We start from the raw sequence: 12688 nt of genomic DNA on the forward strand, positions 1-12688 counted from the left end.
GGTCAGTGCCAAACTCTCAAGCTTACTTTTGGTTCTTATTTCTTTGGTAAAGAATACTACCCTCTCATGAGGATTGATGGACATGTTTTTCTTAAAAGCAAATTCAGATAGTCACAAACATAAGCAATTTCCATACCCCCGAGAAGTCCTTATCCTGAGCACCTGGTTGTCTTGGGGAAATTTGGAGACCGAAGAATGAAGGAGGGCAGTATGTTTTGCTTAACGTGCTCTTACCTCAAGCCTGAGAGTCCCCCTAGGTGCTTCAGTAGCCTGGGGATGAGAGATGCCAAGCCACAAAATGCCTTCCATGTACCTTAGAGTATTCTGGAGACCTACTGTGTCTCTCTGAGATATGGCTCCTGACCTGCCACCCTGTGAACTGTAGCCCTTCTGCAATCAGATAGGTACTGAAACGGAGAGCAAGCATTTAGAGACTTGTATAGAAGTTTGACCTCGTTGTAGCAGCTTCCTGATGTTTTATAAAAGTGCCAGCCGGTAAGATTGGCGCGGTGACCTGGGGAGGGCTGCTCCTTCACATGACTTTGAGAAGCATCCATCTGGACACTGCTGAGGTTGTCAGGGCTAATCAGCAGCCAGTGTCACTTGTAAATGAATAGTCACCGTCAGTCAGAGGTGAAATACGAAAGTGTGACTTTTAATTGAAAGTCTGCTAAGAGAGGCACCATATCAATACATCACTTTCTACTGGAGGAAACCTTAATTCCTTAAATTGGCCTTCACGTCTTGTTGAGTAAATTTAACAATTTTGACGATTCATGTGGATAAGAATACCAATTTCTTTCTCTTTAAGTTAATCCTCCTTAGGGAGTCCAGGCTGGTATTTCACAAAAATTGTGGACTGATGAAGTTAACATTTATTTGGGGGCTCACTTCTTAGCCAGACTTATGTCTCAAACAGTGCTCCCCTGCAGCAGGAGTGGCCGGGGCACTGCTCCCTCTGCACCCACGAGTGCATGGCCCCTTCACTGCTCCTCTCGGGGCCCACCCGGTGGCCTAACACCCAGGCCCACTCCGGCCCACCCCAGCCCGGCACAGGGGAGCAGATGTCACCCGAGCTGCTCCAGGCCTTCTCTGCCAAGCCCGTCTGCTCACCAAGGAGGACTCGGGAATTGCCAGAGTAGAGTAGATGAGTTCTTACCCAACTGTGGGATTGAGGAGAGCCGGCAGGTGTGTGTTAGCCCTCTGGGTTTGGGATTTCACTCACCCAGAAGCTGTGTGTCACCTCACTGTTCTAGCTCATCGGCACTTCCCTCAGAGTCAGGCTCTCGCATTCGGGTCGCCCGCAGTTGGTGGTGGTCCCACGCGGTGTCCCATGGCCGTCGGTGCTGTCTCCCAATGTCCAAGCCCTGTGACTGATGTGGCCTTTTCTTGCAGACACAAGTTGGCGCTCCGAGGCCACGTTTCAGTTCACTGTGGAGCGCTTCAGCAGACTGAGTGAGTCGGTCCTTAGCCCTCCGTGTTTTGTGCGAAATCTGCCATGGAAGATTATGGTGATGCCACGCTTTTATCCAGACAGACCACACCAAAAAAGCGTAGGATTCTTTCTCCAGTGCAATGCTGAATCTGATTCCACGTAAGACAGTTTAAATGATGCGATTACAAACCCACAAATAGTTACGCTACGTGATCGATCAGAGGCCCGATCTGATCGGCCTCTCTGAACTTAACAGTTTTGAATTTCCTTGCTGCCTCTGCATAGCCCTTTTGACATTACATTCGGTGACATACATTTCCCTCTTTAAAATTCACTGGTAGGTATTCTATCCAAACTAGAAAAGGTGTGTGTTGCAACTAAAAACACAAAAGTTCACATGTTAGAATCTACCAGCCCATGGAACATGGAATTGGGGCCCATGTGGCCTGGCTCACCGCTGGACTGCGGGCTTTCCCGTCCTCCCAGAAACTGCCTGAGAGGACAACTGTAGTTAAGGAAGATCCCTCAGGTCCTGCAGCTTCCCCTTCGGTGTGTCAACCAGTTCCTCTGTGTTAAATCAGAAAGTTGGAATCAAAACCTTTGAGGGCTTTATAACAGGAGCCTCTCCAGCTTATTTTAAGAAAATTGTTTTGTTCCTATAATTTTTAAAAAAGAAGTGTGCAATAAAATGTCTTCAAATTGAGAAAAGTCTCCATGGTCCCTTTATTCAGATGAAACCAAAGATAAGAGGCTTCACATTTTCTACCTATTGATTCATTCTCAAAAGTTTGATTCTTCCCTTAATTAAAAACTGTCACTGTTCAGCATCTATCAGAAGCTTAGTTGATATGGTTTGAGAGGGTCACTTGTCCCCCATTGTCCTTCTCGTTCCATGTCGAGGAGCCCATGAGAAGGCTGCTTTCTTGGCCCACGTCTGTCCAGTCACCCCCAGACTGAGGCCCTTTAGAGCACTCATGAAGGCTATTGCCCAAGGGCTCTGGCCCTCGCTGCTCTGTCCAGGTTCCAGGGAACATAGTGCATTTCCTTGGTTTTTTTTACGTGACTATATAAGAAATGCACACGTGATTATGTGCTGCTGCCAGGGCCTGTATGTAGGTTAAATTTTTTCTTCCCATGTTCACATTATGATCTGATTTCTGGTGAGTATTTGGGCTACACTGTAGTCTGACAGACAACTTTAGCCTGACAGTAGTTTGGGAGAACAGTGAGCTGTCTGTGTGCAGTACAGGCGGCCTGCGCCCGCAGCAGCAAAAATGCCAACATCGGCTCTTTCCGCTGAGCCGCGCGCGTCTGCGCTGACATGGATTCGGAACTGTCTTGCCATGTTGCTTCTGGGCAGTTCTCCTTTAGCACCAGGTCCTTAGCGGACCTTTAGAGGGCCGGATCTTTTTGGTTTTCAAATACTGCTCTAGAGGCCCTTTAGTGATCTGTGCCCAACTTGACAGTAGTGGGGACACTTCTGTGGCTGGGATTTGGTGCCCAGCACAGCCCTGCCCCAGAACCTGTGTGTGAGAGGGGGCTCTTGGACGGCATGGCCTTCATCTTTTCATTCTCTTCTTTTCACCTAACACCCTGATCAGATCCTAAAACTACCATGTGATCAGGAAACTAGTCACTCACAGAATCTAAAGACCAGTATCTAAAATGCAAAAATTTCTTTTTTATTGAGACCAATTTAAAAAAATAGCACCTGATTTAAAACTTTTTAAGGAAATAAGACCATAGGTCACGACACTACAGATGGCATAGGGGCACCCCAAACCCTTTTAGATGCTTTCTCCATTAAAGGTAAATGTGCCCCTCCCAAAAAAAAAAAAAAAGAGATAAAAGAAAAACGTGGGCATTTTTGTGTGCTGTGATTTTAAAAGTACAAACATTAGTTAAATAGGTCAACTGAGGCTTAGATTTTCTTTGAACAGGTCGTGGTCTTGCCATGCGCAAGCTGTGCTGAAGATAATAAATTACAGAGACGATGAGAAGTCGTTCAGCCGACGCATTAGCCACTTGTTCTTCCACAAGGAGAATGATTGGGGGTTTTCCAATTTCATGGCCTGGAGCGTAAGTAACCAAGTATTTATGCAGAATGATCTGAGCATTACTCCGTCTTCCCAAGTCCTTCACTCTTCAGAGCCTTCTCTTCATTCTAGAATCAAAACGTGTGCTTCCTAAGTAGGACAGGTGTCCGAAAACGTGTTTTCTCCAGTTTGCTAGCTGAGATTTTTATTTTTAAGCAGCCAACAAGGCAGCATTGGTGGGGCCCCCAAGTGAGGCATAGTTTCGGGGAACCTCCTCAGTTCTTGGTTCTCCAGCGTGGGTTCTTCAGAACCTCTGCAAGCCCTTGCTCTGGAAAGTGGGACTGATGCCTCGGGAGCCATGCCTCAAGGCCGTGCCCTGGCGATGAGCCCCCATTGCCTCCCGCATGCCTCCTACGGGAACCAGGCTCTTACTGATTTTGTTCAGAGGACGCTAGTTAACACAAACCAAACACTGCAAAATTAGCACAATTTGAGGGTTAGAAAAAGTAATGTTTTCCTCTAAGTAGAGGGCACCAGGGTTATTTTCTCTGGAATGAAGTGGGCATTCGTGTGTTCTCATGCAAGTTGGATATTCTTATTTTTTATAGGAAGTGACTGATCCTGAGAAAGGATTTATAGATGATGACAAAGTTACTTTTGAAGTCTTTGTACAGGCGGATGCTCCCCATGGAGTTGCGTAAGTTTTTCTTTAATTGGGTGCTATTAAGAAATGCCTTCTCTGCTGTGGTGAAAGACGCACTAGCATGTTAACAGATGCATATACTTAACAGATACGCACCCTCTCTGCGCTTGCCCCTTGGCACACATATGGGGGATACCCAGCTGTGTCTGCCAACTTCACCTTCGCCCCTTCGCCTGGCATAGTTTATGGAGTGGGTTCTGTCTGCCAGACATTGCTGTGCACTAGGAAGGTGATTGTGGTTGGCAAGACAGCCACAGGTTTCTGTCCTCAAAGAATGTTCAGACTGGTGGGACGGAGGAAGTTCATGCCAGTTCATAAATAACTACAGAGGAAACACCCTGGTTTTATTTTGAGGAAGGCAGGGATGTGAAGGTCTGGGAGTGGCGGGTATGATGAGGAAGCAGAGGAGGAATGATGGGTTGGAGGTGGTGAGCGAGGTGGAGCCGAGGTCGGAGGACCTGCAAGAGAAGCGATTATGCCTCTGTGGTGGCCGGTCTATGTGCCCGAGCAGTGTCCGGCCCTACAGGAAGCGTGGGCTTGGGTTACTTGTCACGGGGAGGGTAAGGGATTGGGACCAGAGAGAGCAACAGGAGCAGAGACACCGGCAGGAAAGTGTGGGGTTGGGCAGCACATCCAGAAGGTGTGGAGGCTGAGCCGAAAGCTGGAATCGGGCTGTGGGGCCCTACTGACTTCAAGGCCCAGGAGTGAGGCCGTCAAGTGCAATCTGGGAAGAAGTTGAGCGGCAGGTGCCAGTTTCTTGCCCACGTCACTTTGTCTTCACGTGGCTCTGGCACGAGTGTGTGTGTGGGATGACCTGGATAGACTGGGACAGAGAGCCGTGGGGCTGCCGAGAAGCAACTGTTACTTGGTCCGGGTCCTGGCTGGTGTGGTCCCGGAGTGTGTTCGGGAGGAATCGAGCTTTTCTTGACTAGCCTTTTCAGAGTTCAAACTGTATTCAGATGTCAGGAGTGGGGGCAAAAGCAAGAAACTAAATTTTTTGTGAGGGCGCTCCCCACCCCCATTTTGAAAACCTTTCCTCTGTTTATGATATACTTCTCTTGACTAAAAAAGTGGATTGGGTTTTTCAGCCTTCCCAATCAAAACAGATTTTTACTTTAGTCTTACCAAAACCTATTCAACCATTATCACCTAAATCTTTGATTATGTTTTTTTTTTTTTTTTGATTATGGTTTTTAAAATAACCTCTATAATGTAGGATTCTTAGATTTTCCTGCCAATTCTTAAAATTATCCACGGATAGGTGCACACACCCACCCACACACTTTAACCAGGGCACTTTGGCACGTGTGAGCGTGTCAGCAAGGTCATGGAGTAACCCCTGGAAGTACTATTGACCCTGACCGCAACCAACAATAAACATCTCTAATGTTGCTCACACTTGATGGCAAATGTGTTTGTGTCTTTGTATTATGTACAGAGGGAGATGGGGAAGGGGGTGGTTTCAACTGGCATTCTCTCTGGCTTATTGTTACGATGGGGGCAGCAAGCAGTGAGGGCTGCTAACTCTGAGAATATGTACCTCTTCTCCTCAGCAACCCCCACCGTAGACTAGGGAAAAAGCACTAGGAGTTGAGAAGCCCAAACTAACACTTGGCCCAGTGTATGTGCCTGTCTCAGCTTTATGTGTATGACTGCAGAAAAGACGGGTTTCGTCTGTTGGCATTTCATGCTGACTCCACACTGGGAGCCAGTACACACGCAGTGGGACCACACTGGGAGCCAGTCTGATAGGATTCAATGACTCCTGTGAGCGGTGATCTTGGGAAAAGGCAGCATTAAGCCGCTTCCTCCAGCACCGGGTTCATGCACTTGGGTGGACAGGGCCCATGACCGTGCTAAGAACTCCTGGCCCTGGTGCCCCTGGCGCCCTGGGGGCCTGGCGGTGAGTTTCTGCCATGGCGGGGTGCGTGGCCGTCGTTCCTGTGTCAGGATGGTGGGAGAGAGGTGATGGTGCACAGCAGTGCGGTGTCGGCCACACGCCGGCGTCTCGCCAGAACACTCCACACACACTGCAGAAGCGAGGAGGTGTCCTGTGCGGTTTTCCCTCAACCTCGAACTGATCTTGTAGGTGGGATTCAAAGAAGCACACGGGCTATGTCGGTTTAAAGAATCAGGGAGCGACTTGTTACATGAACAGCCTGCTGCAGACTTTATTTTTCACAAATCAACTACGAAAGGTAAATGGATGGTATTTCTCTCCCTCAACTTTCCACCCACCCTTTTGCTCAAGTACTGAGGGTCAGGCAGAGAGTCCTGCCCCCCAGCTTTGCCGTGTCTCTCCCAGTACCACAGTGCTGTCTCCAGAGAGGGGCCCCACTTCCAGCGTGTGGAAGCTCGTAAAGCTAACTTGGGTGATCAGACGTTTGCCAGCTAACAGACCTAGCTTTGGCGGGCTCTGTAGCCCCATGATAAAGTTGTTCTTTTTTTTTTTTTTAAATATGAAAGCCATTGGTAGGGACATTTGGGAAGTTTTATATCCAATCTGAATTGAAAAGCCCCTGGCTATGAAGTGTAGTTTTCACTTACAGGTAAAACTTAACGTTCATGAGAATTCTAGTAGAAACCACAGATGTCCCTTGCATCCAGTGTAGCTAGTCGTCTGTCCTAGCTAGTCGTCTGTCCTTTAGGAATGCCGTGTGAACAGCATGGAGCAGTACAGACAACATGTACTCCTGGTCATGGGGGGGCCGCTGGCTGGTCTGCTGGCTTCTCCTGTTCCGTCGGCACAGCACCGTAGCTGCCCCGACAGGATGGTGTGGGGACAGCTGGATGTGGATCATTACAGTGGCACTTAGGTCTTATCACATCTGTTCACGAGTAATGTTAAGCTAAAAAGTGTTGCTCCAAGAGGTATGAACTCAAAGTGGTTCTCTTTGGATGGTGAGCCGTGGGTAATTTTTAAATTCCTTTTTACTTTCTTGTATTTTTTTTTATATTGCCTCTCAAGACTTTCATGATTTAAAAAAAAAAAAAAAAAACTTTCTGCCCTATTTTGGGGGATAGTTAGAAGCCCAACCAACTACCGTAGCCATTGTGATACTAGAAATGTTACTTTCACATAAAATTCCACTTTTATTTCTTAATCAATTATTTTAGGCTGTGTACATGATGCCAACAGAGGGTGATGATTCATCCAAAAGCGTCCCCTTAGCATTACAAAGAGTGTTCTACGAATTACAGCACAGCGATAAGCCTGTAGGAACAAAAAAGCTAACGAAGTCCTTCGGGTATGTATCGGATATCTGCCTTTCTGTTCTGCTTCCTTCTGCAAGGAAGAATAAAGAGCGCATAGTAGGAGAATCCAGAGTGTAGTGTATGCATTTAAGTTTTAAGTCCATCTGAGTGTTTTTATCACCATATTTTTGCTTTGTCCTCTTGGGACATAAAGGCTCTTTTCAGAGTTTTGCTTGAGACCTGATTCTCCACCTGACAGCATCCTCTCACACACAGCAAGGTGTTCAGAACAGGACAAAGCTGTGAAGGTGTTGGTGGCCTGATAAAATCCAATATATCTTTTAATCTGGGCCCCCCAAAATAAATAATCTCAAAAAATGAATTGAAGAATAATGGCCGAGTATGCAGTTTACCCCCCCCCCCCAGTTTACCTTTTTAAGTCTGAGTTGCCTAATTTGTTCTTGCTTGAAATTTGGAAATTTAAATATAAACGTTCCTTTTCTCTTTCCAAGGTGGGAAACTTTAGATAGCTTCATGCAGCACGACGTTCAAGAGCTGTGTCGAGTGGTAAGTTCTGCGCTGTAATCCTGCACTCCTTAACATTGGCTGTTGTGAAGCACTTTCAGAAGTGGTAACCGAGTCAAAGCTCAGGCCTGCTTCACGCCAGTGCAACTCAGATGTGCCCATCCTTTCTCGGGACACAACCAGGCCAGGAAGAAGAGGCAGCATCTGTCTCATTTTCAAGCCAGAAAGCTTGAAAAGAAAATTGTTGGAGAGGGCAGTATGAGGGGAAACTTGGATTTCAGTAGCAATAGGTAGTAGCATCGTTTGAATTTGTTGAGTTGGTACATCTGCCTGAGTTACTAATCGGAGGAACCACAGATCAGCTTAGGTAGCTGTCCCGAGCTCTTGAGCTCTCTGCTTCGCTGTAGAATAGTGCTTCCATTGTTACTCTGTAGCGTCCAGACTCCTGGGCACAGAAGTTCTAACTGAGCAGCCATCTGTACAGGTGATTCTCCCCAGAGCCATCTTTAGGCACTAGCAAAATCCCGTCCTTCCAGTTGTAACCAGAGACACACAGACACACACACAGACACACATACACAACATGAAATGGTTATTCAAGGTGATTGGCTGGGCAAGGTGTGTTTTCTTTTTTGCAGCACTAGCTGGATTGAATCCAGTTCATTAAATATCCATGGACAAACCAGTCAATCCTGTTGACAGGCTCAACCTCATTAATCTCTTGGTGTGGACCAATACGAGTTAAGTTTAGTGCTCAATTTACATGCTTTTCCACAGAGGTAAAATGAATATAAAAAATGCTTCTAAAGGCACTACAGATTACTAATTCATTCCAAAGGCTGTATAGAGGTTAATCTCAACTGTTGCATGTAGATATTTTTGTAAATATCCAACCAAGAAAGAAGACTTTGTATGTTTTCATAATTGCATGCTAAAGGTCATAATATTTATAGTCTAGATCTTCTTTGACCATTGAAATTTCTTAGTCAAGTTTCAAATTATGGTATGTTAATTGAGCATAACATTTTCTTAAAGTCAAAACTTTCTCTTCCAGTTGCTTGATAATGTGGAGAATAAGATGAAAGGCACGTGTGTGGAGGGCACCATACCTAAATTATTCAGAGGCAAAATGGTGGTATGTGGTTACCAGTTTTCACCAATGATTTTATTTTATTTTATTTTTTTTTTCACCAATGATTTTAAACGATTTAAGAATGCTACTATTTTGACAATCAGTACTTAAGCCATCTTATTTTCCTTATTTGTAGTCCTATATCCAGTGCAAAGAAGTAGACTATCGATCTGATAGAAGAGAAGATTATTACGATATCCAGCTAAGTATAAAAGGAAAGAAAAATAGTAAGTTTTGAACGTCATGGCACAACCTTTTGCTAATTTCTGTTTTGGTTTAATACTTCATTTCCCCAAGTGGTTTTTGTTGAAATATGGCACAGCTAGAGAACATTGCCCAGGTGATAGGCGTGCAGCTACCCACGTGCACACAGGCTCGTGCCCGCACACAGGTCAAGCACCTCAGCATTTGCAGCACAGATGTTGGCCCTTCCTGGCCATGACCACCTCTTCTCAAAGGAAACCACTGTTTGGGCTTTTAACACCCCCCCCCCAAAAAAAAAACACCCCCCCCAGGTTATTTTTGCATGTTTAAAATATAAAGATCAGATCGTGTTGGATATAGCCTCTGTTTTACATTTCCTGTGCTCCACATCCTATGGACGAGAGAAGCAATAGTGTGATGTTTTTGCTGCTTTCCAGTATTCCACATGAGGAGTATTCATGGGTGTTTCCAGACCACACCTTCCTTGATAGACATTTGGGTTTTCAGGGTGTGGCTGTTGGGCTTGAGGCTCCCCCACTGCTCTTGGGCCCGGCTCCCATATGTGTTTGTGCGTTCACGGTGAGCGTAATTGTTGGCTCTAAGGGGGGGTGTCCATTCAGAACATGTTCATCACACTGAACATCATAGTGGGCGTATGGGGCTGTCTCCGCTTTAATATATGTTCCCCTGAAGGGCAGTCACCTTGTCACCTCTCCAAGTGGTTGCTGGTCTTTGGGATATCTTCTTGAATGTCAGGAATAGTTCCTAGTAACTTAATGTCCTAGTTGACCAGTTCTGTCACCTGTGATTTATGGATCTGTTTCTGTGGATTTACTTTTCTCTCTATTGGGGGCTGTTTTCCGGCTTCCTAGCATGTCTGGGCATCTTCTTGGATGCCTGCTATGGTAATTCTTCTCTCATTGGGTATTGGATGTTCTTGACCTTTGTTCTGGAGCACGTTGAGATGACTTGGACATGGTGTAGTTCTTTGGAGGCTGGTTTTCATGCCGTCAGATGGGAGCTCCACAGTGTTTAGTTAGGGCTACTGGTGCCTACGGCTGGGCAGCGCCATTCTGGGCCTTCTGCCTGGAGCTTCACGTACAAGGAGGCTTTTCACTGTGGGTGGAGGGAGCAGAGCCCCCATTGTCAGGCAGGTGTAAGCTCTGGGGACTGTCATCCTGTCCTGGGCGGTTCCTCCCCTGGCCTCAAATCATGTCATCCTTCTGCTTGCTGATGACCACCCCACAAGGCTCCAGGAGAGCCTTCTACAAACTGCTGCCGCCGTCTTCCTGTGCACTCTGTGCACTACAGAGTCCAGCTGCCTTGGGCCCTCAGGCTCTCAGGAGATAGGGCCCCATTTGGGTTTCTTTCCACACAGTGAGCTGGACAGTTGAAGGGCTTTCTGAGGCTCACAGTCCTGTACCGCCCATGGTCCAGGGTGTGAACTTGTTCAGCGCAGGAGAGAGAGTTGAGCGGGTGCCAGGCGGGGCAGGAACAGGGAGGAGGGGGGTTCCACACTCCACTCTGGATGCTGGCCTGGCTGCAGGTAGAGCCGCTCCCCTATGTGGGGCTCACCTCTGTTCACTCTTTGAGGGGTGCTGCTCCTTTAAGGGCATTTCAGAATTTTAGTGAAATCAAGCCTTTCGTTCTTTGCTTTTTATGTTAAGAACACCTGCCCTGAAGTCATAAGATATTCCCTTAGTTGTTGTTGTTTTATCTTTTCTATGTATACATAATCCACCCAGAATGGTTTTTTTTTTTTTTTTTTTTTTTTTTTTTTTTTTTTTTTAAGATTTTATTTATTTATGAGAGAGAGAGGCAGAGGGAGAAGCAGGCTCCATGCAGGGAGCCCGACGTGGGACTCGATCCGGGTCTCCAGGATCAGGCCCTGGGCTGAAGGTGGCACTAAACCGCTGAGCCACCCGGGCTGCCCCCAGAATGGGTTGTATGCATGTGGTAGGATGTCAAGACTGATCCTCCGCATGTGGGTCTCTGGTGAACCCATCACCTTCTCCCCTTGCTCTGCAACTTTGTCAGCAGTCAGGTGTTCATATCTGTGTGGATTTGTTTTTAGACTCTTTCTTCTGGGACATGGGTCATCCTTGCACGAATTCTACACCCTCCCCCACACCCTCCGGCATTACTGTGGTTTAGTTGACCAAATTGTAAGATGTTCACAGCATGCGTTGTGATTTTTCTGGACGTACTATGAAAGGAGCACTCCATCCTAGTGAGCACATCTATGCCTGTACATCGTCCTCTTTGTGTGCGTGTCAGAGCATTTGAGTTCTGATCTCGTAGCGAATTTCATTTACTCAATAGGAGGCTAGCGGCTCTAGTCCCCGTGCTCCCCATGTGGTCCTTAGCCCCAATTCATCTTATTACTTACTGTCCCAGCCTGTCCCTCTCGTCCCCACCTTCCCCTTCTCTACCTGTACTGTCTTGATTATAGCTTTGGTAAGTGTTTGGGTCAAACTGTGCACTTTAATGTTACTTGGTCATGTTAAAGTTAGTAAAACATTTGACTCCACATTATCACTTGCAACACCCTGAAGAAACCGTGTCTGTGTTCTTAGAGGTTCGGGACTCCTGTGGAGCAGTGGCAGGGTCACAGTGGGTGTTGGTGGGTCTCGGGCAGAGGCCAGGAGCTGCGGTTCTCTGCTTTCCTCCAGCAGGCCCAAGTAATCGGGACGGTGGTGTCACCATCAAGACTTTAGTGAAATCATTAGCTGACTTTCTTCTCTTTCTCTCTTTCAAGTATTTGAATCATTCGTGGATTACGTGGCCGTAGAGCAACTAGATGGTGACAATAAATACGACGCCGGGGAACACGGCTTGCAGGTAACGTGGGAACTGTGTGCCACCTTACCTGCCACGGCACTCACTGTGTTTCCACATCCTCTGTGTCACTTGTGGATGAAACAGTTACTTGTACCTTTTCATGTGCTGCTCAACTTTAGAGCTCAAAGGATTTTATTTCTTAGTGCACACACTGTATTTGGGGCCTCCGATTGTGCAGCTGCTCAGGCGGGCCTGGCGCACGAGAGGCCCTGTCCTGGTGCTCTGTGGTGTTGTCTCTGTTGCATCCAAGACCCCGCTCCTCACCTCACTGGTGTCCCTGGGAACTTTCCCTCAGCTTCCTGTTGTTGTAGACTTTCTTATTTGCTTGGGCTCTGCTTTTGCTTGTGGTGTACTTTGGCACATATATGTGTGATGTAGTTAGTTTTCTTGTTTACTTTTAAAGATTTATTTATTCATGAGAGAGTTTTCTAAAGGATCCTTACTTGTAGAATGAGCAGCGTGTTTTCTCTTGCTTGTTCTGTGAACACAGGGTGTCCCTGCTTGTCTTCCACAAGGCCTTGCAGGGACTCTAAGCTTCTGGCAGTGCAGTGAGCATTATGGACAGGTGACTGGTCAGTCCACAGTTGGGTGGAGAGACATGGACTATATGTTCCTGC

General features: G+C 46.8%; 1 protein-coding gene across 4 annotated transcripts in view; it reads left to right on the forward strand.

Annotated features, from left to right (window-relative positions):
• The window catches only part of USP7 (ubiquitin specific peptidase 7), a 65357-nt gene that overhangs the window by 37195 nt on the left and 15474 nt on the right, over window positions 1-12688 (forward strand). For all 4 annotated transcript variants that reach the window (XR_007411275.1, XM_025416540.3, XM_025416541.3 and 1 more), the window contains 9 exons: window positions 1396-1594; window positions 3376-3514; window positions 4080-4168; window positions 6264-6372; window positions 7292-7422; window positions 7882-7936; window positions 8949-9029; window positions 9163-9253; window positions 11989-12071. Coding sequence is in view for 3 of the 4 variants with exons in the window: in XM_025416540.3 (XP_025272325.2) it covers window positions 1396-1594; window positions 3376-3514; window positions 4080-4168; window positions 6264-6372; window positions 7292-7422; window positions 7882-7936; window positions 8949-9029; window positions 9163-9253; window positions 11989-12071 (977 nt within the window). In the remaining variant the exon portion in view is untranslated. The remainder of the gene's footprint in view (window positions 1-1395; window positions 1595-3375; window positions 3515-4079; window positions 4169-6263; window positions 6373-7291; window positions 7423-7881; window positions 7937-8948; window positions 9030-9162; window positions 9254-11988; window positions 12072-12688) is intronic.

Source organism: Canis lupus, chromosome 6 (genome assembly GCF_003254725.2).
Source record: "Canis lupus dingo isolate Sandy chromosome 6, ASM325472v2, whole genome shotgun sequence".
NCBI lineage: Eukaryota > Metazoa > Chordata > Mammalia > Carnivora > Canidae > Canis > Canis lupus.